General features: G+C 42.3%; 1 protein-coding gene across 46 annotated transcripts; it reads right to left on the bottom strand.

Moving 5' to 3' along the window:
* Positions 1-94: 94 nt before the first annotated feature.
* c2cd5 (C2 calcium dependent domain containing 5) lies at positions 95-24,354 on the bottom strand. Of its 46 annotated transcripts, none has more exons than XM_036003718.1 (33): positions 24,021-24,354; positions 23,425-23,533; positions 23,203-23,289; positions 22,870-23,041; positions 22,674-22,769; positions 22,105-22,260; positions 21,754-21,991; positions 19,678-19,838; positions 17,669-17,887; positions 17,091-17,179; positions 16,565-16,600; positions 14,862-14,970; positions 13,161-13,214; positions 9,852-9,966; positions 9,585-9,683; positions 9,352-9,463; positions 9,145-9,224; positions 8,567-8,753; positions 8,314-8,478; positions 7,690-7,734; positions 7,039-7,179; positions 6,895-6,958; positions 6,686-6,747; positions 6,307-6,405; positions 6,055-6,144; positions 5,861-5,939; positions 4,606-4,698; positions 4,442-4,510; positions 4,068-4,100; positions 3,647-3,778; positions 2,209-2,402; positions 1,972-2,118; positions 95-1,763 (listed from the first exon to the last, which is right to left on the bottom strand). In XM_036003718.1, exons 2-33 carry the CDS (start codon positions 23,512-23,514, stop codon positions 1,638-1,640), a joined length of 3,639 nt encoding a protein of 1,212 aa, XP_035859611.1. In that variant the 5' UTR covers positions 23,515-23,533; positions 24,021-24,354; the 3' UTR covers positions 95-1,637. The 46 variants fall into 46 exon arrangements, with proteins under 46 accessions (XP_035859611.1, XP_035859610.1, XP_035859613.1 ...); XM_036003717.1 differs by having other exon boundaries at positions 24,072-24,354; XM_036003720.1 differs by having other exon boundaries at positions 3,677-3,778; positions 24,072-24,354.
* Between the last annotated feature and the right edge of the window lie 1,170 nt (positions 24,355-25,524).

The following is a 25,524-nucleotide window of genomic DNA, read 5'->3' as shown; positions in this document are numbered from 1 at the left end:
ATAGCAGTGGCCTACAGTATTATATCAATTTCTACTTTATTCCCGAAAGAAGAGTATGCTCACTTATCAAAGATGATGATCAAACACATGCATCTTGGTTTGACTGAGTTTATTTTGCAAGACATACCAGACATGCGTACAGATTCATAGCAATAAAAACGGGGTCTGCATGCTGCTAGTCAGAAAGCAAAAGCATCTATGTACATTCAAGTTTTAGACACAAATATATTAAACTAATCACAAACAGATTAGAGTACCATTAATTCTCAGACACAGTGAGTCAAAATATCAGGAATCCATTGCACAGGCAAAATGAGCAGGTTCCATACATTTTATGTTACAAAAATACTAAAATCTGATTTTAAAGAAAATTTATACAGTGTTTTTTCCAGCATTGGACATGAATGTCAAGATGGACAGATCAGTAGCAAGATTAATATTCAGAATACAAGTGCCAAAGCAGCAGTGATGAAGCTTGACAACGGTATGTGAAATCTGACACTGACAGCAAGAAGCATCAACAAGAGGAACTGATCTATGAAACATCCCTGGTGTTAGACCCCAAAGGGCCACATTATACCAATCACAGTAAATAAAATGGCATACACATAATTTTGATATTTGATTTGACCATTTTAAGATGAAGCAATACAAATTCTAATAAATTAGTTTTAATTTATAAAATAGTCACTGGAATAGAGGGTAATCACTGTCCTGAAAGGAAAATTCTTGCCCTACAAAAATACATGCGTAAGCCAGTAATCCTGGCCTGTTTTTTTTTTTTATTATTATAGATGACACCATTATTTGACACTTTATGAAGAAATTTGATTATCTGTAGGAAACGGATTGTGAGCAATACTGTGACAGTAATTAGGAAGATTATCCATCAACAAAAAAATTAAAAAAAATCTAATTTAGACATAAAACTGGACACCAACTAACAGATCATTTTAACAAAATGGCATCACAGGATTGTTTCGATTGTAGTTTCAAAATTTCCATTCTAGTGAGAATTTTCTATTTTGAGGAAGAGCACCAGCTTTTGAAATTTAAATACTTGCAGTCATTATGTGGCCACTCTGAAATGAGCAGGTGGGCCTTTAATCTGCAAGTTACTCAAAACAGAGTCTAACACTGAATGAGAATCTGACTGTTTATACATTATCTGATGGTATACAACTGTGTCCCTTTTGACATGGCCATTTAATGAGCTGAGCTGTGAGCTATGGATGGACAAATTAGTCATAGCTGCCTCAAGCATCACTTGTGCCCACACAAAGGAATGGCCAACATACTGTAGCTCTGGGTGACCCCAAATATGGATGGATGTAACACATAGGCAAAAGTTAGATGCAGAGGGGTCCTTTGACGTTGAGCTACATTAGTATCTCCAGCACAAATGCTCTCTTTAAACATAGAAAAACAGAGACACATCCTGTACTTCCATATTAATCCAGACTGCGTGCTTTTGAGTGTGTGAGTACTTGTTCTTTATTACCTCTGTCCAAACCTTTGGATCTTTTATAGAGTTTTAAGGCAGACATAAATGACTCAAATTTGGACGGCTAGACTTAGCGAGCATATTTACTTAGATAGTGTGTCCTGCAGACAAAGTGAAGCTCTGTGTTTCACTGTCATGTAGCCCCATCTGTTCCGCTAGCGCAGGTCTGTCCGATATTTGCCATTGAGGGATTGGGCTCCTGGTCCGTTTCCCTGACACAGATGACGGCATCACCACTCACATTAATGAGACACTGAGCCTTGAGGATGAACAAAGACAAGAAGATTAAACCATAAGGACACTAATAACTGTAAAGGTCTAAGGATGCAGAGGGTAGTTCATTGTGCTTTCATGTAAAAATGGACTGTAACAGGTAAATACTTGTGTGTGTGTGTGTGTGTGTGTGTGTGTGTGTGTGTGTGTGTGTGTGTGTGTGTGTGTGTGTGTGTGTGTGTGTGTGTGTGTACCTGGTTCTTGTTTGGATTTTCCATTAACATACACTCTTTCATGCTGTAGGACACCACTGCATTGCCACCCAGGGCTGCTACATGGGCTCGAACCATCGCAAACACCTCTGCTATGAATGTATGGAGGAAGCCACTGACACCACCTTCCTACAGAGGACAAACACATTTCATGTGTACAGGTATGTCTACACTTTGCCTAAGATCCTGGGGCCTGTGCATGTGTTCTTGCTGTTGTACCTCCCGTAATGATGTTGTCTCTCTGATAAAAAACATGTTGATGATCCCAAGGTATTTAATGATGCGTGTCCCGGGGAGGAAGGAGAGCGGCGTCATCTTCACCACGGTGACTGGACTGCCCCTGAATGAGCGGTTGGAGCGCAGCGAGCGGGAACGTCCCTCAGGCAGCGGACTGCAGTGCTCCAAAGATGAGACTGCAGGTTCAGAGAGAGCAAGTGGAGGTCCAAAAGAGCGAGACATGAAAAGAAAACAAGAGGAGGGGAGGTGGAAAAAAGACGAAAGGGAATGGAAATACCAGAAAACACTCAAAAATAGTGGAAAAATAAAAGCAGATATGAACTTTAAAGCAGAAAGAAATGTGAATGTGAAATGTACGTGCAAAAAATGCAACCCTGATAGTGTTTTTACAGCAGCAGTAACACGTGTGTGCTCTTATCTGCGAGTATGTCAGTTTTCTGTGTGTGTGTGTGTGTGTTAGAAACACGTGTGACTTGACATGCTGTGGTGTGGATGTGTTGTGCCAAGACAATCACTTGGAAAGCGTGCGTTGCCATGCATATCATGCAGTTGAAGCAAACAGACAAGACAGTTTAACAGTGTCTGCAGACAGACAGACAGACCTGGGCACAGCTGTGTATGTTTACAAGTGTGAATACATTATTTGCAGTACAGTGAAGTACATGAGAGAATATTGATCGATTGAATCTGTTTGCATTTGTGAAAGAGGCTTGAGAAATGGAGACGGACAGAGACAGCTATGAGCTGAGCTGGGCACATGTACACGAGCCAGAGTGTGAAAGATGCTCCATTATCGTCTGCAAATTTACCTGATGTGGCTTACATCCATCAAACCAGGAACCTTCAGAGCCATACATTAGATTAAAGTTTACTATTATTGTGCACAGGACTGAAAATCACACCAGATCTAGCAGAAAAGCATTGCCCCCCACCCACCCCACCTTGATTTCTACCACGTTATGTTTAAATTTGTATGTGTACAGTACATCCTCAAATCATGGGATGTCTTCTCAGCTTAAGTACATTCACGATTGCAAACACAGAGAAAAATCAAAGGAATTCTTACAGTAATTGTCATCAAATTACTGCAACTCATCTAACCCTTTCATATCTAGACAAGTACAAGCACGCTCAATGCAATTTTTTTTAATTTTTTACATCCTATTAATTTGTCATCATGGTTGCCACGGCTACAGGCATTTCAAAGCCAAGCTGCTGATTGCGGATCCCTCTGAGGGGCGGGGCTTCAACGTTCACACTCTAGATAAAAAGCTGGTGCTTGATTTACGATGCTCCGCCCCCCAGCGGCATGCATGGAGGGGTGTGTGAGCGTATGCGAGCACGGATGTGTGTGTGTGTGTGTGTGTATATATGTGGGATCGCTTGTGAAACAGTGTTCTGTATTTGTGGGTATGATCACCAGAGTGTGCTAGAGACTGTGTCCTCCTACTTGTCTTAACTGATCCTCGTCTTATGGTGTGAGCTTTCAGCCTAAGCAGCTCTAGCCAGGTGCTGCATCTGTCTGCAAAGGAACCGTAATCAACGGAGGCAGCTGGAGAGAACACACACACACACACACACACACACACACACACACACACACACACACACAGAGCCCACACCCGAACATACACAAACGCAACAACAACAAAAAGAGAGGAAAAAAAAAAGAGAAAAAAAAAACAGTACACAAAAAATGAACAAACGAAAAGAACAAAAGTGGGTGAGGTTTGGAAGTGGTGCAGGATAACTCTGTCCGCGACAAAAGGATGGAAAGTCAAAACAGGGCAGTGTAGTAGTTTTGGGAGCAGGGAGAGATGGTTGAGGGGAAGGGGGCTCACCTCTGGATGAGACGTTGGTACTCTCTGGGACACCTGTCACACACATACAGACACAAGTCTACCTTTGTACTTGGCAGGGAACGAAAAGGGTTCATGATCAATCCCTTGCCACAAGGCTTACACAGCATGTGTTACTTAGGTTTCACCTCCCAATCTAAATGTTTTGTACATCAAAATGCTACCCATCTATAGTCAGAACTTGCTACAGATGGAGCTAGCTGCTTGCTCTTGTTATGGTGTTCATTTAATGTGAACGAAAAGTAAGACACGCTACTTTAGGAGCTTGACATCTCATCTAGACATCACACGGTCATCTAGTCTCAAGTTCACATCAAAACAGAACACTGGACTGTGACACGTCACTGTTTATTTACCTGGTGAAAGAACCATAACCAGCTGATTTTGGCAGAGTTTTGCAGCTGGTGTGAGTAAAGAGACTGTACCTAAAGTTGTTAGTGGAGGAGATGGGCAATGCCTTTTAGTGAAGCAGGGAACAGGAGGAGGTAAGGGAGCAATTAAAAAAAAGGTTAAAAGCTACCTGAGATTTTGGATGATGGCTGAGTGTTGGCGGATGACGCATCTGCACATAACTCCATGGGAAACTGCAGTTGCTCTTCAGTCTCACTGCCTCCTGAAAAGAAGCACATAGAATCACTCAGGGACTTCAGCCTGATCTCAAATACAAAACACAACATAAGTGTTATTTCTTAAATGTGTTACACTGTTTAGAGTACTGTGGTCTTTAAAAGGAATAGTTCTGTTCTCCTACTTCACTACTACTGAGACAAACTCTTAAAATCCTTTTTATTATTTAGCAAGCAGCTCATTAGCCTATCTTAGCTCAGAAGCTACATGACTGAGGGATCAAGTAGCAGCTCTGCTCAAAGATACAGCTTTAAAGGTCCCATGGCATGAAAATTTCACTTTATGAGTTTTTTTAACATTAATATGAGTTCCCCCAGCCTGCCTATGGTCCCCCAGTGGCTAGAAATGGCGATGGGTGTAAACCGAGCCCTGGGTATCCTGCTCTGCCTTTGAGAAAATGAAAGCTCAGATGGGCCAATCTGGAATCTCCTCCTTATGACATCATAAGGAGCAAGGTTACCTCCCCTTTCTCTGCTTTGCCCACCCAGAGAATTTGGCCCACCCATGAGAGAGAGACATCATGGCTTGAAAATGAGCAAAGTGGCAGTTGGTCAAGGCCACACCCCCACTCTCCACCTTGCCCCCCACCCCCTCCGCTCAATAGCATTTAAAGCTACAGACACAGAAATGGCACATACTAAGTAAAGCTCATTGTGGGACTGGCTCTAGTGGCTGTAATTCTGCACCAAGGCTGAATTTCGCGAAAGAGACTTCAGATACAGTATTAAGGGACCACTAAGGTCCATATAAAAGAGACTTCAGATACAGTATTAGGGGACCACTAAGGTCCATATAAAAAGCATCCAAAGAACACCATGTCATGGGACCTTTAAATGTGTCCAAATAGACAGTAGATGGCTTGTCTAATTAAACTATATTTTGTAAATGACACATCACTCAAATTTGACTAGCAACAAATACAACGCATTGCTTAAAAAGCTGTTAACATTAGACTAACTAACTAAGTTTAATATAATAAAACCTCAGTGCTATCAAATATGTGATTCCCTACATTTGAGCAGAGCTGCAACTGAAGCCACATATCCAGAAATTGAGCAAAGCTATGGTGAATGTAATAATGAGCTTCTGACTTCGGGTCAGTAGAAATTTTCCCAAAAGCATAAATAATCTCCTTTAACCAGACAGACCTTTGGTGGTGGACTTGTCTGCTGGCTTTTCCTGAGCCTGGTCTTTGTCAAACGTCATGGCAACTGCTGTCACAGCAACCTGGGAGGCAGACAGGCAGAGGTACAGTAGTAGATATGAGAAACTTTTTCATTTGACTCATCAATTCTGTTTTGTTTGCAGTGTCACAAATCAGAGCTGGCCCGAAACCTCTCACCTGTATAAGTTCTTCTTCTGGCACTGCTACAGCGAAGTTGAGCTGACACAGACAGCAGGGGATCATAGAGCGCAACTTGAAGTAGAAACTCTGAAACAAACACAATGAATTAACTTATAACTCCTTTAAAACACAACCACTGCAAGAACCATTATAAACAGTGTGTTACATTCCCATTACAAAGGATAAGCATTGTAACACATATGGTGTAATTACCAACTGTAGTGCATGTACTCTATAATGGCTTCTTACCTTTAGCAGATTCTCACATAGGTCAGTGAAGATCTTGTTCAAGCCTTGGTTAGTAAGATTGGCATTACTCAACCTAAAGACCCTCACAGATGTAAACATCTGCAAGACAGTAACAGAAACACATAGCATAAACAAACAAAAAAGAGGCTTCATTTCTTAAAGTACAGTACTCTGCCTTACTGACAGATTTTTCAATATTTATGTTCAAATTGTACTTATGCTGGATATGCAGATGCCTCTACTGGTTAAAAAATACCATGTATGCACAGTGGCACAAAGTACGTGCATGAAAAAGACACCCCAAAATTGTGTTTGGTGAAGAAAACAGAAGGTTTGCTGTAAACTGTGAAGGAAGTAACACTTTATTATGAAGAGTAACCTGAACTCCTGACGTCCAGCTGTAAATCCCAGGCATGATCTCAGTGTTGCAGCTGTAGAAACCTGAAGATATGAAAGTGGAAATGGCAACACGGATGATGAAGCAGAGACATAATGACATTTGTAAGAGCCTCGACCCAATCAGAAGATAACTGACTTGAGCATGTGCAGTGCATAATCATTGCTGCGGAGTGAGTAGATAGAGTATACCTGTGGGGGTAGGGGCATCAGTGAGGAGGGAGTGAATGTCCTCCACAGCATCAGTATCATCAATCTATGGAAATGACTGCAAATGGTTACACTTGTCCATGGAAATAATTGCATATAAATGGGTTTCTTTTTATAGATACACACCTCCAGGACAAAGGCATCCTTCTTGCCATGGGAGAGGTCCAGTTCTGACAGCTCATCTGAGCTTTCTGAGTGGGAGCGGAAAAGTCTGGATCGTTGCCTCGGCTCAGGAATCGGAGAACCCACCACTTCCTCTGTCAGCTCCTGCAAGCAAATGGACACAAGACCTGAGCAGACGGGATGTCAAAGTGCACACCAGAACACCACAGCAGCCCACATCTGCATCTCACATGTGCCCAGACTACAGCCAGTAGAAAGTCTATGTTAATAACACATCACATGCTCACACTCACTCAAGTACCCAATGAGTCGCAGCATCACACACACATTTGGCTGATGTTAATTTGAATGTGGATCTGGAAGGGTAAGGAGTGGGCGAAAACACACACACCATAAAAACATACACAGGTGAGTGTGAATGGACAGGGTAGATGGCCATAATAAGAGTACATTAACACAGATACAATGAGTCTACAGTGGGTTGCCCTCGAGAGGTGACTCTGGAGTGGGTTACACATCCACCTGCTCCCAAACGTCCCAAGTTAAGAGCGGTTATACAGTTATAGTAAAGGTGGTGTAATATTGTGATTAATATAGTGAAATATTTGTCATGCTTTGCTGTGTCTCACAGCTAAAAGTTGCCGTGCTCAGTACCATGTTTATGCCGCAGAACACCTCAGGGTCCAGGGCAAATAATTTCTTTATGACCAGAGAGAGACAAGAGGGGTAAGTTTATCATGATTCACAAGAACAGACTATATATAATGTATGATTACGTACATGATATTAACACTAGAAAAGAGATAATCATAGCAACAATCTGTTTGTGTAAAACAATCACTCCACTTATTGTTTAAAATAAAGCTTTATTAACTTGACATAACACTGTATGTGCCAGGCACAATTCCTAAGTATTTAATGACCATAAACTGTAGATATTATTCTGAGATCTGACATCAAAGCCTTAAAAACACATACAATTGACCTAAAATACAGGTAAATTAATGCTAAGTTTCCAACACATCTGAACACTATTTTAAATGTTTTTGGTTGAAACACATTCCCAAAGCTTTCTATTTACTTGTGTGCTAAAGGTTTTCACATGGCACAGGCTACCACCCTCATGACACCCTGGCTACTGTAGGGTTGAAATGAAACACTGCAGAAACCTACTTAGCAGTGGAAACCTGGCATACTAGGGGATCATTTGCAGACATAATCACAAAGCTGGTCTTCCATGGATTCATTTACTGTCCATGCATGTGTTGTGTATCTCACCGGAGGGTTTATTTGATAGAGCTCTTTGTTCTTGGCTATGGTGTCATTAATCCTTTTCTGGATGGTGAGGATGTGGTGCTCATTGCTCAGGTCACCAGGAGTCTTCCCCGCAATCTGGATGCCCCCTGGTGCCGGCAAGGCTGTAAGGTACACTCCTGTAGCAGACTGAACACACACACACACACACATTTTAAGGAGTTGCAGCAAGCACATGTATCGGTGATTAAGCGGTTAACCTAAAATGTCAACCTACAGCCAGACCCAGGAGCATGTTCTCTCCGACACTGATCTGTATGTGTAAGCCAAACAGAGCGTTCATGCTCCGCAGCTTCAGCTTGTTCATCAGCTGAGTGTGCAGCTCGTACTCCATGAAAGGCAGCAGGTTGGAGATGGCCGTCGCATTCACTTCACCCTGGGCCTTCTTTTTTAGACGACACAGCCTAGAGGACATTAAACACTTGCATTAACTCACTTTGATCAATGTCTTTGATGTGAGGCTCCATTTTGGTACGTGTGTTGGTTTAGCCTACATCCTGCCACTGGGGAAATATTTTCAGATAACACGGGTGTGATTGCTGAATCAGAGGGATTTAACTTTACGTTTGAAGTACTCCAGCTTTTCTTAAATCTCCCCTTTGCTATACATTTCACTGCCCTAAATCTTACCTATATTATTATATAAATCCTGTTACTGTTGAAATGTCTCTGCTGCTATTGAACTTAGAGCTACATTTCTTTATGATCTGATTTTGCTTGATTTGTTGGGTTTCTTCTCAGTGTTGGCAATCATTTCAAAAGGGCTTGAAGCCATTTAACTGTGAGGTGTTTTACCTGGCCTGGATAAGGCAGCCCTTCCCTGTGACAGCTGCTTCTTGTGGCAGGTTGATTGTTGTGAACAGCACATCAGGAACCTTGAAAAAACACAACAATTATTATAATAAATTCATACTAAACTGCATTAATACTTTTGGACAACCAAAGATATGTTTAACATGTAGCAGTCTTTGATTTAGGCAAACAAGAACATATATATGAGACCTTTTGTCGCCTGCAGTGGTAACAGTAGGTGAGCTGGGCCGGAAAGGGCATGTTGAGCTCATCATACGGGATGTGGCAGAAGCCACAGCTCGGGGGAGATGGCTCCTCAAACCTGGCGAACAACACACACCATCTGGTACCAGCCTCCATAGCTCAATCTAATCTGTGCTGACATAAACTGTACACATACAAGAATTTACAATCAGTTTGCTCAGTCTCTGAATCATAACAACCTGTGGTCTGTGATTCCGATGTCTAGGCAGCCTTCACGCATATACCGAGGATTCAGGATGGCTGCTGTGCCTGATGCTGACAGGATACACACCTCCTCACTGTGTTGAGGGGAGATGGACAGATCAAGAGCGAAAGGAAGGGGAGAGGACGAGATCAGGACATGAAACCTTATGTTTATAAACATAAACATGGCATTTATGGCAGTTGGTAGGCAAAAAAAGATAAAAGGGTCATATTTTACCATGTGTGTATGTCCTACTACATACCAGATGCTAGTGCTCTCGCTGTACCCCACAACACCATGGCAACCAAGAGCTTTGGCATGAGATTTGATCTCCTGGCGAATCTCCTCCCACCAGGCGTCGCGAGTCTCTGGCTCATCTGGAAAACACAAAATTCTGAATCGGACAGCTTTCACAAAAAATTCTAATTGGCTTAATTATTTATCAAAACCCTCACTGAACACTGAAGTCTAGCTAATGATGAGTTAACGCTAACCCTAACAAACTGTTGTCAACGTAGTTAGATTAAAAAGAAAAAAAAAGACAACTGACAAGTACAACCACTCTAACATGACATCTGGCAAGTTTGTATCTAATCTGATTGCTTTGTTTTACCAGAAAACAGACAGACATCAAACAGTACACTTTGTATTTGCTGATGATACATGAATTAAATGGTGTATCAAAGCAAGCCAAAACCAAATATCAGTTTGTGAAACAAAGAGACAATTAGAAGGATGAAATGAGAGTTTGAGGATGATGATGAAGGCAAAGTCAATGGTTAGGTTAAGTATGTGTGTGTTCTCACTGGCATTCCTTAAATGCACATTATATAAAACATATTGTCTCTCTTCCTTATGTCTCCTTTCAGTCAGCCACAACAACAGTAAGGACACAGGTGAGAGATCTGGTCACCAGCTGTTAGGTATGTTTTGGCTGTGATCTTGCTGGCTGGTAAAAGAGTAATTAAATAGAAGACCCTGAGCCTGATGTGTTTAACCCTGGTGACAAAGGTTTTAAATTCAAAAGGGATTGAGCCTTCATCATACTTACTGTAGGCTAAACCATGGGTGTGTTTCAATAGTCTCATGAGGCATTGCTACAATACCACATCTGTTTTATTAACATTGTTCATGAGAGCCTAATCGCTGCCAATTGTGAGTTTATTTCTCACTCATTTCTGGATCATTGAGCAAAGAATAAGTGAAGGAAGCTACATTAGAGTATTGAGCCGCACCCCATGACTCCTTAAGAGGGCCACATGCTGATGGAAACCCCCCCCCCCCCAAAAAAAATAAATAAATAAATAAACTGAGCTTCTGGGTGAGACAGGGGAATGGATGAGGGGAAAAGAATGGGAGATCAACTGAAGAGATGAAGAATAATGACTGATGGCCAGGCATCAGGGCCACGAGGTGGGTTCCTTTAAACCAGAAGCAGCATGTCACACAGGCACAGACTCACCACGTGCACGCTCATGACCATGTGCACACTCATGGGCAGAGAAGGGCCATATTCATTCACCAGAGTCCATCAAATCTAGTCTAGTTTTTAAGTAAGAGAATACTGAGTGATATCAAACTTCTTCCATTCCCCAAGCTCATATCTTTCCTTCCATCCCTATTATCCATCCCAAATCCATTTTTAAATTTTCCTCAACTGCCACCCATCAAATCAACCTGCCTTCCATGCATCCATTCATTCATTCATCCATCCCTCCTTCTCTCTCTCTCTCTCTCTAAGTATGAATACGGCCCAGTGAGTCAGGGATGCACATGCCTGGTCAATGGCTCTTTGTCACAGAGTAAACCTCCTAAACCTCCTCTGGTCTAGACAGGTTTGACCACGATGCTGATTCAGGAAGCGTTAGAACAGCGCTGGGCAGGGTTTACGATAGCCGGCATATGCCAGCTTTTACTTTCACATCTTACTCTGTGAATTAAGGATATATTTCAGCCAAAAAGATGTAGTGATTGTTGGAAAAGCGGGTGAGTTTTATTTGAGTTTAACTGAAGTGTGATTTACCATGAGTTAACAAGGCTTAGTTTGGTGAGTCCTGGGTCCATTCACACCTGTACTTGTAGCTGTCCACTTGTAATCGTATCACTTAGATCGGATTTCAATACCAGGTGAAAACGGGGCTATAGAAACTTCAAATCAGAAGGTGTAAAGTTACGGTTGTATTTTTCCATTTCATAAGGAAAATAGGTGTAGGAATATTGTTTCTTGGCAGTTTGTGAGTTTATAGACTCGAAAAGCTAAGAGAACTTGTGGAACAAAAGCGAACACGCTGCTTGGACACATCTTGCAGCTTACAGAGGAGAGGGGTTGTCGATGCCGCCATCTCCACACACACACCTGAGCGAATATATCAGCAGTCCCGGCTGCTGGGCTGACGGTGGCCAGTTGAAAAAATTTACATATTACCCAAACCTTATAGCAAGTCTATTTGTTTTATTTTATTGTTGTACAGTAGCCTATATACTCAGTGGACAAAGTTTGTGAAGAGATCATTCTGCTGACTTCTTAAAATACACTTGTAGTTGGAACTTGGATCATAGGGTTTGTATTTTTTGTGTGTCATTGATGTTTAAATGTAGTATATGGCTATTTAAAAAATGTCCGGTAGTTGTTTTATATGGCAGGAATTCTGGAATATTAACTACTATATTTAGCCTAGAAATCTAGACGCACCCTAGCGGCAGCAAATGTAATTTGCAGCCAGGGTCAGTCTAGGAACTCTCCGTTGGATTGCGAGCTGGAAAAAACTAATTCTGGTCAGGCCAATCACGTCATGTATAGAGCCGGTGGGCGGGCTTAACATAAGGACAGAAGAGTTGCGACGGTTCCGTGTGAATTCCCTGCTACCTGAAAACAAAGAAGAGCTGCTGCTGCTGGCGAACAGCGGTCTTTCGAATCGGCTTTGGCCGCGACTCTGGAAGACTTGGAGTTAAGCACTGAAGTCATTCTTAAAAAAGGAAGAAGTGTTCGGAGTTTTGCCAACCGGATACGGCAAAAGTTTAATCTATCAACTAGCGTTGCTCTGTTTGGTTATGAGTGCAGAGGGAATTTGAAAGACAACCGTTTATCCCGCCCCTCGGATTGAGCCCTGCCAATGGTGAGTTCCCAGACCCAACACCTTGATGTGGGTCTGGCTTGTCAGGCTAGACTATATTGGCTGTCCAAAAAAAAAAAAAAAAAAAGTCTAGCGTAAACCCTGGCGCTGGGACAATGTTAGGGAAGAGCTGTAGCTTTTCTGTGCAGCGGGATGAGCTGGGTAGAGGGAGGGGGGGGCAGGCCAGGCTGGATGGGGTGGGGGGGACACAGCGCATGCTCAACTCAGCTCAGCACACACTCACACAGATTAGAGAGGAGGAGAATGGCAGCTCACCGACTTGATCAATTTTCAGCAATACACTATCCAGCTAATGTTGAATTTGTTTGTGGATATTTAGGCTAGCTGGTCTATGTTAGTTTGATGTCAATGTTGGGTGCATGCTAAGAGAGTACAGGTTTAACTTCACTGAGCTGCCATCACTCCTGTGGGTGAGAGCAGTAAAAGGGGGGAAATACCTGCAGTGACACTATTCCAGTCTAGCAGTTTGTATGAGCGTGTGTTACCCAAGGCTGGGCCAGAACACACCGTTAGTACAGGAAAGAGAGAAAAAGAAAAGAAGAGACAGTCTAACAAACAAGCACAGCACAACAGCAGCACTCCGCAGTCACTATGCAAAGACAGACAGCACTTCACAGTCGCTATGCAAAGACAAACTATATTCAGGCCTACTAACACAATCTCGAAAGAAGACTGACGAAGAAAAAATAAGAATAGAGATGAGTAAAAGCTACAGATTGAGCCAAAAATTTTAAAAAGATTTAAGTATATAAGTTATAATAGTACAAAAAAGGGGCATGCAGTTGAAGTCTAATATAGTATACTTTCTAAATTTAAAAAAAGGTGCCCTGTGGAGTTTTCTTGTCAACAACTGAGTTGTGTGTATCTTGTGTGTCCAGTAGGTCTAACACACCTTCCTCATAAAAGCCTTAAAAGTTTTAACATTTTAAATTGTTGCAAGTTACTGCCACCAATGGTCAATGTATTGCATTTTCCGCATGCTAGCGCATGTGCGCCATTGTCCACAATATAAACTGAACATGGACAAACTTGTAAAAACATTGCTCCATAGTGCGACTTGGGGTCAAAAGCTCCACAGGGTGCCTTTGATGCTGCTCTGTAGTTGATATAGTCAAGGCATAGCAACAGTGAACAGGGCTCTTTTCAGAATGGTTTTCCGAGTTAAACTTGCAATTTGGATCAGGGAAAACTGTGTGAAAACTATTCCATTTGCACTAGTCTAGACCTTTTAGCAGATTGTTACTATAATCATTTTTGGGGTCTTATATTGGTTCCCCTGTCCATCTCTGAAAAGAACCGTGCTTATCCTAACCCAGCCGACATTAATCTCCCTCCCCTCTCCCTAAATTCTCAGACATCCTTGAGTCAGAGCGGTCAAAGGGCAAAATTACTGAGGCTGCAGAGTGGACTCAGATAGTCCAACACCTTTAACAGACAGGTACTCGTTTAAAGAGCAAATGTCTTATTGTCATCAATATAAATCTCATTAAATAAAGTTTACAAAAAGGAAATAAAACCTAAGGATTTCAACCCAGAGATGGAAGAAGCCTTTTTGGAAAGTCAAGAGTATATATGAAACACCCCAGTACCTCACCACAGCAGCGCCACCTGCAGCCAAAAACACCAGACAACAGAAGCAGCAGGCAACAGAGTGGAGCCATGCACCACTATTGCACCTCACCTCCAGGGAGCAGCACACAATTACACAGCGACTAGGGCACACACACGCACGCACAATACATTACACAAAGCCAGTCAGTCAAACCACAAGGTGAAAGTTGCCCCTATCCATGAAATGTTTTGAAATAGCTGATCATAGCCTATGCTAACTTTATTTCCATCAAAAGGCTACAAAGCTGCAATCTATAAGTGTATCCAGGAACAGCTTTCACCTGCTTTAGGATTTTGTACAATCTTTCAAAATGATTTCTCTAAACAATCAAACAGGTTGGGACCATACATGGGAAAACTGTTCAACACAAATGGATAATGGGCAGCATTAACTAACAGCCAGTTTCAACAAGACCGGACACCCACACAACATTTTAAGTCAATAGAGGAGCTCACTTATATCGTTCCACAGGACAATGGGCAAGCTACATTAGGACATTGTGTGTGTTTGTGTGCGCTGCACTCACCAGGGTTGTGTATACGGTCCAGTAGTTTGACAGAGCGGGCGCTGACCACTCCACCGACATGAAGCAGAAAACCAGGTGGGAAAGACGTTAAGGTGAAGAAGGGGAACTCCTGCCGGTAGAAAACAGCCAGGTCAATTACAGTAAGGGAAAACACACTCTGGACTTTTCCAATGTATTTTTGCTAATCATATTAAGTGGCCTCTCAATGATTCCAGCATTTTATTAGATTTTATGTGTTTCTAACATCAGGTCAACACCGTTTCTGTTGTCCCATGTCCTGTTTTGGCTAGGTGGAAAACATTTTACAAAATATTATTTTAGGAACTACATATCAGTGCTTTGTAATACAGGACAATATTTTTTATATGGCTTCAAAAACAACAACTAATTATTTGTAAAAACAGAGAAGTCAAATGTTTTTAACAGCAGCTACAGGCACAAGAATTAATATCTTCAAAACATATTAAAAACTGCACACTTTAGATTTAATTCTCTCTCTCTGGGCATATTGTAAAAATGTATTGATTAAAGATTAACTGAGGTGTAGACATGGGTTATAATACTGCTACAGTTTTACTTTGGAAAAGTGGCAGCATGCAGCAAGGACTGACTGTGATGGTGTGTCCCCCATGCAAAGTTTACCCCTGAGGAGTCCCCACCCGCTGCATTCCAGCCTACACTTGTAGACACAAACGTGAGAGCATTTCAAATAGATCTGGAAGTGATTGGGAAAATGTGTTTTCAGTAAAGCCTACATATTTTGTGTCACTGATTTAGTGATTAATTCAATCCTTACAAATCTATACAAATGCATCAATTAGGTTTGGAGTTGAAAATGAAGAACAAAGACACACACACAGACACACACACACACACACACACAAGGCCCCGGCTGAGGATCAGGCCTCTGTTTTACATGCTTTTCTGTCAACTAACGTAATAGCTGGTCCTCTGCTTCCAGTCAAAAAATGTGAATGCAAATCCGTGCAGTCACTCACAAGAGGAGCTGGAAATACTTGGACTGCCTGTTAACATTTTGGTATTCATCCTTGGATGAAGTGATGACCACCCTACAGAAAATCTGAAAGGACGTTGTGATTTCCAACCATGCAGGTATATGTGATGAATGGCTTTCGTGGGGAGAAAAGAAAATCTGGTGGGACTACTGATACGTTTCTTTCTTGTCAAGTACTCCAGCAAGAAAGATAGCTACTAATTTGACTGACAGCTCCTCCCACTCGTAACAAGGAGGCAAGAATGAGGTGATGAGGTGAACGTGCTCATTCCCGTTGTTGACGCAGGGAAACCAAATCAGACTCAGGAAAAGAAGTCAGAAAGGAGGGAGGTGTTTGACATGAGTATCCAGATGGCACACACACGCACAGTCACACACCCCTTCAAACTTGAAGGGAACACAACTCCTAGCCTCCAGCCCTCCGCCTAACATGTCTGAACCTTTCAGAGTGCGGTGGGTGCCAAGCAAACACACAACAGGGGTCACACAAGGACCCACTGCCATGTTGCTCAGGCCAGCCTGCCCCACTGAAATCTACAAACAGCAGAGGAAGGACTGGTTAGGAGTTGATTCAGACTTAGTGGTGGCCATCAGCTGGTCAGGATGTTAGGGGGGAGAGAGAGAGAGAGAGAGAGAGAGAGAGAGAGAGAGAGAGAGAGAGAGAGAGAGACACACTGATGGGACATACCCTGGCGTTTAACAATAACCCAGAGGAGGACGCTCCCTGAGTAGCACAAATGGTCAAGAGGACAGAGAAAGGGAACATTACTTGCTCTTACACAGACCCACTCCCCATTAAAGACTTGTGTAAATTAGTGATCTTTCACAAAGAATGCAGCTGTGTGAATAGTGTGCGACACAGAGTAACTGTCTGACCCTATGTGCAGACATCTGAGGCTGATACGCAACGCAAACCGGATGCCAAAGCATTAACTGTCAAAAATGCCACGACTAGCTCGCTGCTTGGACTTGTGTTGCCGCTTGAGGGCCGAACAAAAAGTGTTATATTTTTATTCTTCTGTGTTTCATTGCAGTTATGCAGCAAGTCAATTAAGTCCCAGCCTGAAACAAAACACCATATATCTGTATGTGAAATTCAGTGAAACTGCACACTTTGACTTGTGTTTTGCAGTGCATTTCAGTCTCAAATGTCTGCATATAGCGTGAGTAGGGAAACACATTTATAAGCATATGTGAGCATTGAGTCATCGTACCCTCTGCTCGAGAGCCGTCTGCGTCTGCTGTCTGAGCAGGGTCTTCAGAGGCCCTGCCTCCTTCCCGACGCTGCCCCCACTGCCCATTCCTGACCACAGAGGAGAGTTTTGTCACTTTCAACACACAGGTCAATGGACTAAAGAGCCAGTCAAACAGTCAGTTGATTATTACATTGCAGTATTAATGTTATTATGACAAACCAAGTGAAAGCAACAGCTGGAATTGCACACAACACCTTAGATTGAGAGTCAATAAACCTGCTTTATCCTCATGCTAACTACTCTGCCTAACTGCCTACTCTTAACATTTTCTCTTATTCTTGTTTGAATATGCCTGATAAACAAACCACATGCTGGAGTAGGAGAATCCTGAGTAGGACTCAGGACTATCAGTCAGTACTGTTGCATCACAATGAGCTCTGGACAGATGCACCATGCATGTTGAGTTATTTGTTTTGGATAACACCAGTCAAGTCAATCTGAACAGTCCTGCTGTTGACCCAATATACAAGAAAGGCGCCAACACTACACTATTGGAAGGTTCTGTTACTTGATGACACACAGCAGGCCTACTATACCAGAGGCTGCCAGCAGCAGGTCATCAGTGAAGGACAGGCTCTTTCTCAGCAAGACAGTGTATGAGGGGATGGAGGAGGGAGGGGGCGGGGTGGTGGCTCTAGGGGCAGAGCCATGACCACAGCCCACTGAGCCAGAGCCAGCAAGGGACAAAGTGTTCGTGGAGAGGGTGGGGGAGCTGGGGCAGAGGAAGATCCCAGGCCTGCTTCTCACTGTCTCCACTATCCAGCAGAAAAAAAGATGAAGGGTGCAAAGAGAAACACAGATATATTGAGAATTGACAGGCAGTGCAATGAGGAGAGTGGTCAGAAGCACAATGACCAGGGAGGGGAAGAAGGATGTGACAGGGAGAAAGTGGACAGTAGCATAGAGAGAGAGACTGAATTGCCATATTGTTTCACTTCATTCATTAAGCACGACACTGTGTTCATGTTAGCCGTAATGTTGTTGATGTTGATGTTTTGTTTTGCTTTAACCGCTCACTCTGCAATCTCTGCAATGATTGTCGGCATTTATCATGGATTTATAGCTAGCAAGCTTACAAAGTTTTGATTGGGTGACTGCTTCTCCAGCTAGTGGGCAAATACAGTGGTGCTCATAAGTTTATGAACCCATGCTAAAGTTGACTAAAAAGAGGAATACAAAAATCATCTTTTGGAAATTGATCTTAATGCCTTCATTAGAAAAATTAGGAAAAATCCAGGCAGGCAGATTTTTATTTTTAAAGGCCAGTTATTTCATGGATCCAGGATACTATGCATCCTGATAAAGTTCCCTTGGCCTTTGGAATTAAAATAGCCCCACATCATCACATACCCTTCACCATACCTAGAGATTGGCATGGGGTACTTTCCATAAAATCATCTCTCAATGCAAATCAAACCAGCTATTAGGCTAACTGAAATAAAACCATGCCAATCTCTAGGTTAATAACTGGCCTTTAAAAATAAAAATCTGCCTGCCTCTATGGGAATTTAACATAGGGGTGTACTTACTTATGCCCCCTGTATTTTAAGGAAGAACATTTATTTATTTACGATACATTATTCATTCACAAAGAAAATTTGTGTCCTTAAAGGTTGGATTTTTCCAAAAAAAATGTAATTAAGACATTAAGGCATTCATTTTTTTTTTTGTATTCCTCTTTTAAGTCAACTTTAGCATGGGTTCATAAACTTATGAGCACCACTGTATCATCAGTGGGAACAACACCAGACCCATTTCAATAGCAGCACCCGGAGATGCGGGAGGCCATTCAGAGGCCTGGAAACCGAGCTACAGAAAGGAGGAATGCAAAGGATAAGGATAGGCAAGTTAACACAAATGAGGATATTGTAGGCAAAATGAGGGGCATGGAAAATGGAGAGAATATGATAACAGATGAGAGAGAAGAGGAAATGTGAAAAAGAAAAGTAGAGGAGCAGATGCAAAGAGGAGTGAGGCTGGCTTGGGGGACTGCTGGTTCCCTCCTGAGGGGTCACGGGAGCAGCAGGTTCTTCATGCTATACAGTGTTTATAGCTGAACTGCGTTAAAATGTGCTCAAGTTGTCCTTCAGGCAAGGTTTGACTAAACTTACCTTTTCCTCAATGATTAACCATAATTGCTGCTAATGAAGAAGTGACCTTAGATCAACAACAGCACCCTTATGAGACACAATGCTTCTATTAAAGACCACAACAACAGGGGGGCAAAACTAATACAGAGGTCTGGTGTGTCTTCTCAGAATTAAGCACATTTTATACAAACTAAAGGCTCTCTTGAATATCTTTTTATAATGGTGTGAAAAATGAAGACACACCAGGCCACTGAGGACAAAGAGGAAGATGGGACACAGCAAAAAATATATATATTTACAACATAACTTATAATAATGTTAAACTCAACCATGAAAAGAATGTATTAAATAAATGATCAAAAATTCAAAAACCACCACCAGAGTAGCACCACAATGAGGTGAGGGAGAAGGGAGGGATGAGAATGGGAGAGGGGGATGGGGCCAAGTGTTCTTACCCGTCTTGGGCGTCAAACTGAGGTCTGTGTCTGATGATGAGGACTGGCGGCTGCATGGCTTGGAGGGAGAGAAGGGGGGAGGAGAGGAGGAGGTGGTGGGAAGGGCTCTGAAAGGGGTTGGCGGGCCGGAGGACGAGGTCAGGTCCTCACCAAATACCGGCCTGCCAGGAGAACATGACAGACACACACACACACACACACATACACACACACACACACACACACACACACACACACACACACACACACACACACACACACACACACACACACACACACACACACGTCAGTCGCCACCTCAGCCTCTGAGTGTGTGTGTGTGTGTATGTGCATACTGTATATGGGAGTTGGTTAGCGATGCCTGCCATTAAGTGGGAAGGTGCTTGTTTTAATGTGCAATTTCTTAGCTTTGGGTGAGGTGTGTTTGAAGTGCTACGGATGGCTGGACAACAACAAAGCAAGATTGGAAAGCAAAAATCAGATAAACACAAGTGAAATGTACACACACACACACACACACACACACACACACACACACACACACACACGCACACTAAACTGAAGAAAGCAACATGCCAAAACACAAGAAGGTCAGATTCAACTGAGGATGACAAGCAGAAGCATGTGTCCCACTAGAGTGAAGCAAAGGTCAGAGGACTGTAGAGAGATCACAGGCCCTTGCAGAAGGATGCAACTGGGAACCTGACTGCCCAACCTCTATTGTTGGAAAAAGACATGACAGGTGGAGGGATTTGAGGCTAGTATCAACGTTGGATCTTTCTCTAACAAAAGGTATAAGGGTCTGCCGTCCTTCTTTGTTTTGATGCCTCTGTCTACACAATGGCTTTATTGCTAATACATGGCTGTCAACCAACCAGACTCCAGCAAAAGTATATTCACTTTTCTCGTTCCATATAAACACCACTCTCTACTTCTTTTCTTTCTCTTGTATCTATTTCCTTCCCTGCCTCTGCGTACCAGTGAAGATGAGTGTGGGAACAGAGACAGAGAAGTTCTGGGACAGTCTCTGGGAGCTGCAGGCCAAATGCACTGGGCTGTTGTGGGTGGAGCGGCATCCGTGGGTAAGAGGGGACCTGGGCCAGTCAGCACGCAGAAGGAAGAAGACAGACAACCGTTTGGACACAAGTGAGAAACGCCCCAATCCGAATGTAGCCAGAGAGCCAGAGAGGGAAAAAGACACGCACACAAGAACCAACACTACAACATTGCAATATAGTGTAAAAGGATACAAAAAAGAAAAAATAAGTTTCTCTTTGACCCTGTTTTCCATTTAAAGGCATGTGAAAGCAGCAGGAAACTCATGCATAGCTCTCAGCTAAAGAGCTCAGTCTCACACAAACATGCCCAACAGGGATGCAAAACAAGATAAAGGCCTAAACAGGCACAGGGACAAGCTGAACTCTAGATGTGGAGCAGGAGGAACCATTACAAAATCACAAAAAAGGTGTTTATATCCCTGATACACACAATCTCATACGCACTGACACACAGATACACTGCATAAATGCAAAACAAGAGGCACACATGCACTCAACTGTAGGTATGCTTCCAGTATTTGGATGAAATCACAAGCTAAACACTCAATACCCAGGGTGGGGACAACAGAACAAAGTGAAGGAGCACACTTTTAGAGGCTGAGCAGAACATGTGTGCTAGATATTCAATAAAAGACAAAGCACTAAAACATGCAGAGGCAGAACAGAACGCCATGCAAGAGCGATCTAAAAGAGCAGACAAGGGAGGACAGGGATTGAGGATGGCTGTGTGTGTACTGTACATGTGTGTGTCTCAGGATATGTTGTGTGCGGTTAGTTATATGATGCAATACAGGTGACATAATAGACACAAACTACAAAGGGGGAATCAAAGATTCTGAGACACACACAGGAGTAACTGCTAGACTACACACAGACTAACATTCAGTACATTTGGTCCATACGCTCTCCCTCTCATGGGCACACCAATCATCTTTCCCCATTCTCACATACTAGATTTGCAGTGAAATTTGCACATAAAGAGGCAGGGTCCATGCTTGTGTTGTTGGTTCATACTTACTCCTTTCCATCCTTAGAAGGGGAATTGCAGGCATTGGAAGCAGGGGCTGTGTTAGGGTGCATATGTGTGTTGGTGTTGGGGGCGCTTCCAGAGCTGAGTTTGTCCAGTGTGCAGGCAGTACCTATGGCCCGGACCACCAGGCCCGACTCTCCCTCCAGGTCAAAACACTGCAAGTAGCCCACCACCGCATTCCCGCCCATCTCCAGTACCTTAAGCCCTATTTTCCTCTGCAGCTCTCCTAAATAGGGGATAACACACAGCCACATGAACAAGAGAGGGGGAGAACAGGGAGGACTAAATTCCTCTTCTTCCACAACGACATGAAAAGAGGATCACCGTGAATTTTCTTACCAGACATGAGAGAGATGAGCCTCTGACGGGCCTCATTGGAGGCCCGAGGACTTCTTATTCTGTCGATCCATTGGTACTCTGGATCTTCATTCACCACAAGTTCCTCCACAAACCCGTGCACCATCGCTGCCCTGTAGCACCGTGGAATGGATGTGGCTAACATACACAATTAGACAAACATCACATAGAGTGAAAGGATTTTAGATTAAATGGGAAAAGTTTCTTCTAAACCTCTTCAGTTGTTATTCCATTTTTAGCACATATTCTTAAGTGACAATTCCTTGTTTAAAGATCACAGACACTATCGGCACTGACACAGCTTGTAATCTTATTGATCTTGGAAATTACACATTTTCTGTTGGTGCACATAAGACTGAATAAGAGCAAGACCTTTGTGCCTAAAACATCAACATTATTATGTCCTCAAATTAAACATCATTCATGCATTGCTTCATAGGTAATTGCCCATTATACTGTCAATCTGCATTTTATGCACCCAAATTGTGTCTTGTGATGAATGTTTAATCTGCAAACAAACAACTGTGAACCAAAAGTCAAGTCAGACATACTGCAGAAGAATTTGACCCCACAGGAGGACTGTCTGAAGCGGTTCAAATCATTGAAAAGCTCCACTTTGACTAGGACATTGATCTCCCCTCGAATACCTAACAAATAAAAGACAGAGAAATACAAAATAATAAGGAATGGTACATAACAAGGGGGAAAAAGTGCAATTATCATGGTCAGATTAGTTTATTCTTTTACCATGGATGGTATCATAGATGGGAAACCAGCCAGAGATGACAGAGGCAGCCTCACTGCACAGCAGCGGGTCAATGTCAATGTAAACTTTCCCTATGGCATCGTTAGCACTGTAAGTGTCGTGGTCCAACACTGTGACCTGCAATGGCTCATCCTGCAAGTCCTCATCATCAACCTACACAGCAAGAGTAGAGGGCAAGACGACAAAAGAGGGCAGAGACAAGAATGTAAGAAAGGGTGGGAATACTTAAATTCAATTAATTCACACTGTGTGATGTATTACAATAATACTACCACTGCCTGCCATGTTTAAAGAGAAGCTCACAGGCATTTTACCTCAAATTTGAACCATTCTGAGTTCCACTGTGGATTGAGGGATTTGGGAAAGACATCAGTTTTGAAAGTAGTGTTTCCAAACTTAACCTGGGAAATAAAAAGGCACAAGACACTTCTTTTAAATGCGTCATTTACTATTTTGAGTAATAATTATGTACCAAACATACTGAAACCACATGTAAAATGTACGTTGTTATAGATGTGAAGAAAGACTTTGCTCACCTCTACAAAAGCATCAGTAAGGTCACTGGCTCTGTCCATCACAGGCAAGTGGCGCCCTGCCACAATTTTTACCTTAAGTTTCCCAGGCATGATTCACTTTTAGGTTGATCTGTGAACAAATCAATAACGATAATAAATGTAGCAATGGCTTTTAAATTGACATCTGCTGTAATCAACGCTGACAACAGTGAAGACTGAAGAGTGGGCCACTTAACGTTAACTACATGGGCATATGTTGTTGACAGTGTGGAGAGCCCCCTCCCTTATATAACTTACGTTACATGTTCATTATCGTTAGCTATTACGCTAGCTTCCCTCAGCTAAACTAGAATGTAACGCTTCTAGCTTAACTATAAATAGCCTATCGCCTTGGTTCAAAGTTATGGTTTATGTACACGACAGCAACTGTCTGTTAGCTAGATTATGTTAGCAAAGCAAGTCTAGCAAGAAAAGCCACTTAGGTTAACTGCATTGCAGTCAATCTCCTTAGCTCTACCTGATCGGCCATGTTTTTACAATTATAATGCAAAGCCAACGCCTATGTACCAACAATATTATTATCTTGCTGCTTCCAGTGCAAAAAGCATCATCCTTACCACTGCTACAATATCAACAAACAGCTGTCAACGCGGCAGCGGGACACTAACGTTTCTACTTTACTGTTGAGTCGACAGCCCACCGCTCGTCTGACCTCCGTGTATCTCCCATAACACGACACGTTAACGTTGGTTTCCAGTACACCAGTCAGGAAAGTGTCGTTGAGTTTAGAAATATTCATCAGCTGATATTACGGCTAAATAGATACGGCTGTACGCGTGACGTTAGGACAGACACATGTCACTGTTTAGCGCGTAAAGCTAACGGCTAGCCTGCCTGATACAGTTCATGATGAATGAATTTTCACGGGTTAGTATGTGCTGCCTTCAAGTACACCTAGTAAACTCGTTCTTCCATGTGAAACTTTACACTAATGTTCCTGTCAGAAACAAATCCCAAAATAAACCTTTTAACAACTACCCTCACTGGAAACATTAAAACAATATATACATATGAATAAAATAATAACTGAGAGAAGATTTTGATCTGTTTCTCTGTATCTAACGTAGCTACGTACACACAAAAATACAGTATTCCGAAATTAACTAAAGGCAGCATTAGGGTTTGTCTTCGACATGCGCAATGTTAACAACCTCTTCCAGGTGACACTGGTCAGAGGAGCAAGTAGCCTACTCACCTTTTGTTATAAATATAATGTCTCTATGTTATGTTATGTTGTTATGTTATGTTATATGTTATGTTATGTTAAGTGTTATTGGTCAATAATGTTATCGTTTACCTTTTGTTTCACTTGACTTTGTATTTACACTGTAACATAAATGGATAAGTATGTTGTTTTTTTGCATTTTTCTTATTGTCAAAAAATCCCACAATGCACTTATATTGTTTCAGTGCTTTCTAATGAGGTGCTGGCTGAGGCTTATTTGTCATGAAATACTGCAATGCTGAACTATGCACCAGGTGGATTCGTCTGAATTAAATCACAAAGCAAACAGCTTGTCACCTCTGTCCAGTGAGGGAAGTCAGGCCATAGTTTGGTATTTTTGGTCTATATCAATGATGACAAATGTCTGTGTCATCCCCGTAACTATTAAGAGAGGGAGCCATCGTTCAAGATTAGGTTACAAATGTATGACCATCTATATGTGTTAATATAATGATGTCCTCTCACCTGGACCCATTTTAAAAGTTAGAATTTTCCTTAAATAGCTGTTTAACAATTTAATAGCTGTTTACTAGCCCCGTGTTCGTTACAATATGTGAAATACTTACAGAGGGTCAGGAAGATGACAATGGAGTTGTGTTCCAAAAATAGATGCAAAAAAGTTGTGTTGCATGCTGTCTCATGCACCAGGAGACTACACTGAACTTGCCTCTATTTAAAACACAACATGCTTTTGTTCATGTAGGCCCACAAAACATATCATCACTCCCATAGAAGAAAAGCATGCCAGAGGAGGTTGACACCATCAAGGTCAACACTTTCCAACAACAGCTATGTGCCATAAAGATGAAAAAGATACAATAAACATTGAACCAATA

The sequence above is a fragment of the Sander lucioperca genome, chromosome 7, assembly GCF_008315115.2.
Source record: "Sander lucioperca isolate FBNREF2018 chromosome 7, SLUC_FBN_1.2, whole genome shotgun sequence".
Lineage (NCBI taxonomy): Eukaryota > Metazoa > Chordata > Actinopteri > Perciformes > Percidae > Sander > Sander lucioperca.
Note: the sequence above shows the minus strand (reverse complement) of the source record. Positions and strands in the feature narration are given on the sequence as shown.

Excerpts from the sequence above, each read along its gene's own strand:
- c2cd5 (XM_036003718.1), bottom strand. The coding sequence starts at position 23,514 with ATGCCTGGGAAACTTAAGGTAAAAATTGTGGCAGGGCGCCACTTGCCT. Across the intron at positions 16,601-17,090 it reads AGACGGCTCTCGAGCAGAGG|GGAGCGTCCTCCTCTGGGTT; the intron begins GTACGATGACTC and ends TGTGCTACTCAG. Across the intron at positions 6,748-6,894 it reads TGATGCCCCTACCCCCACAG|GTTTCTACAGCTGCAACACT; the intron begins GTATACTCTATC and ends TCATATCTTCAG.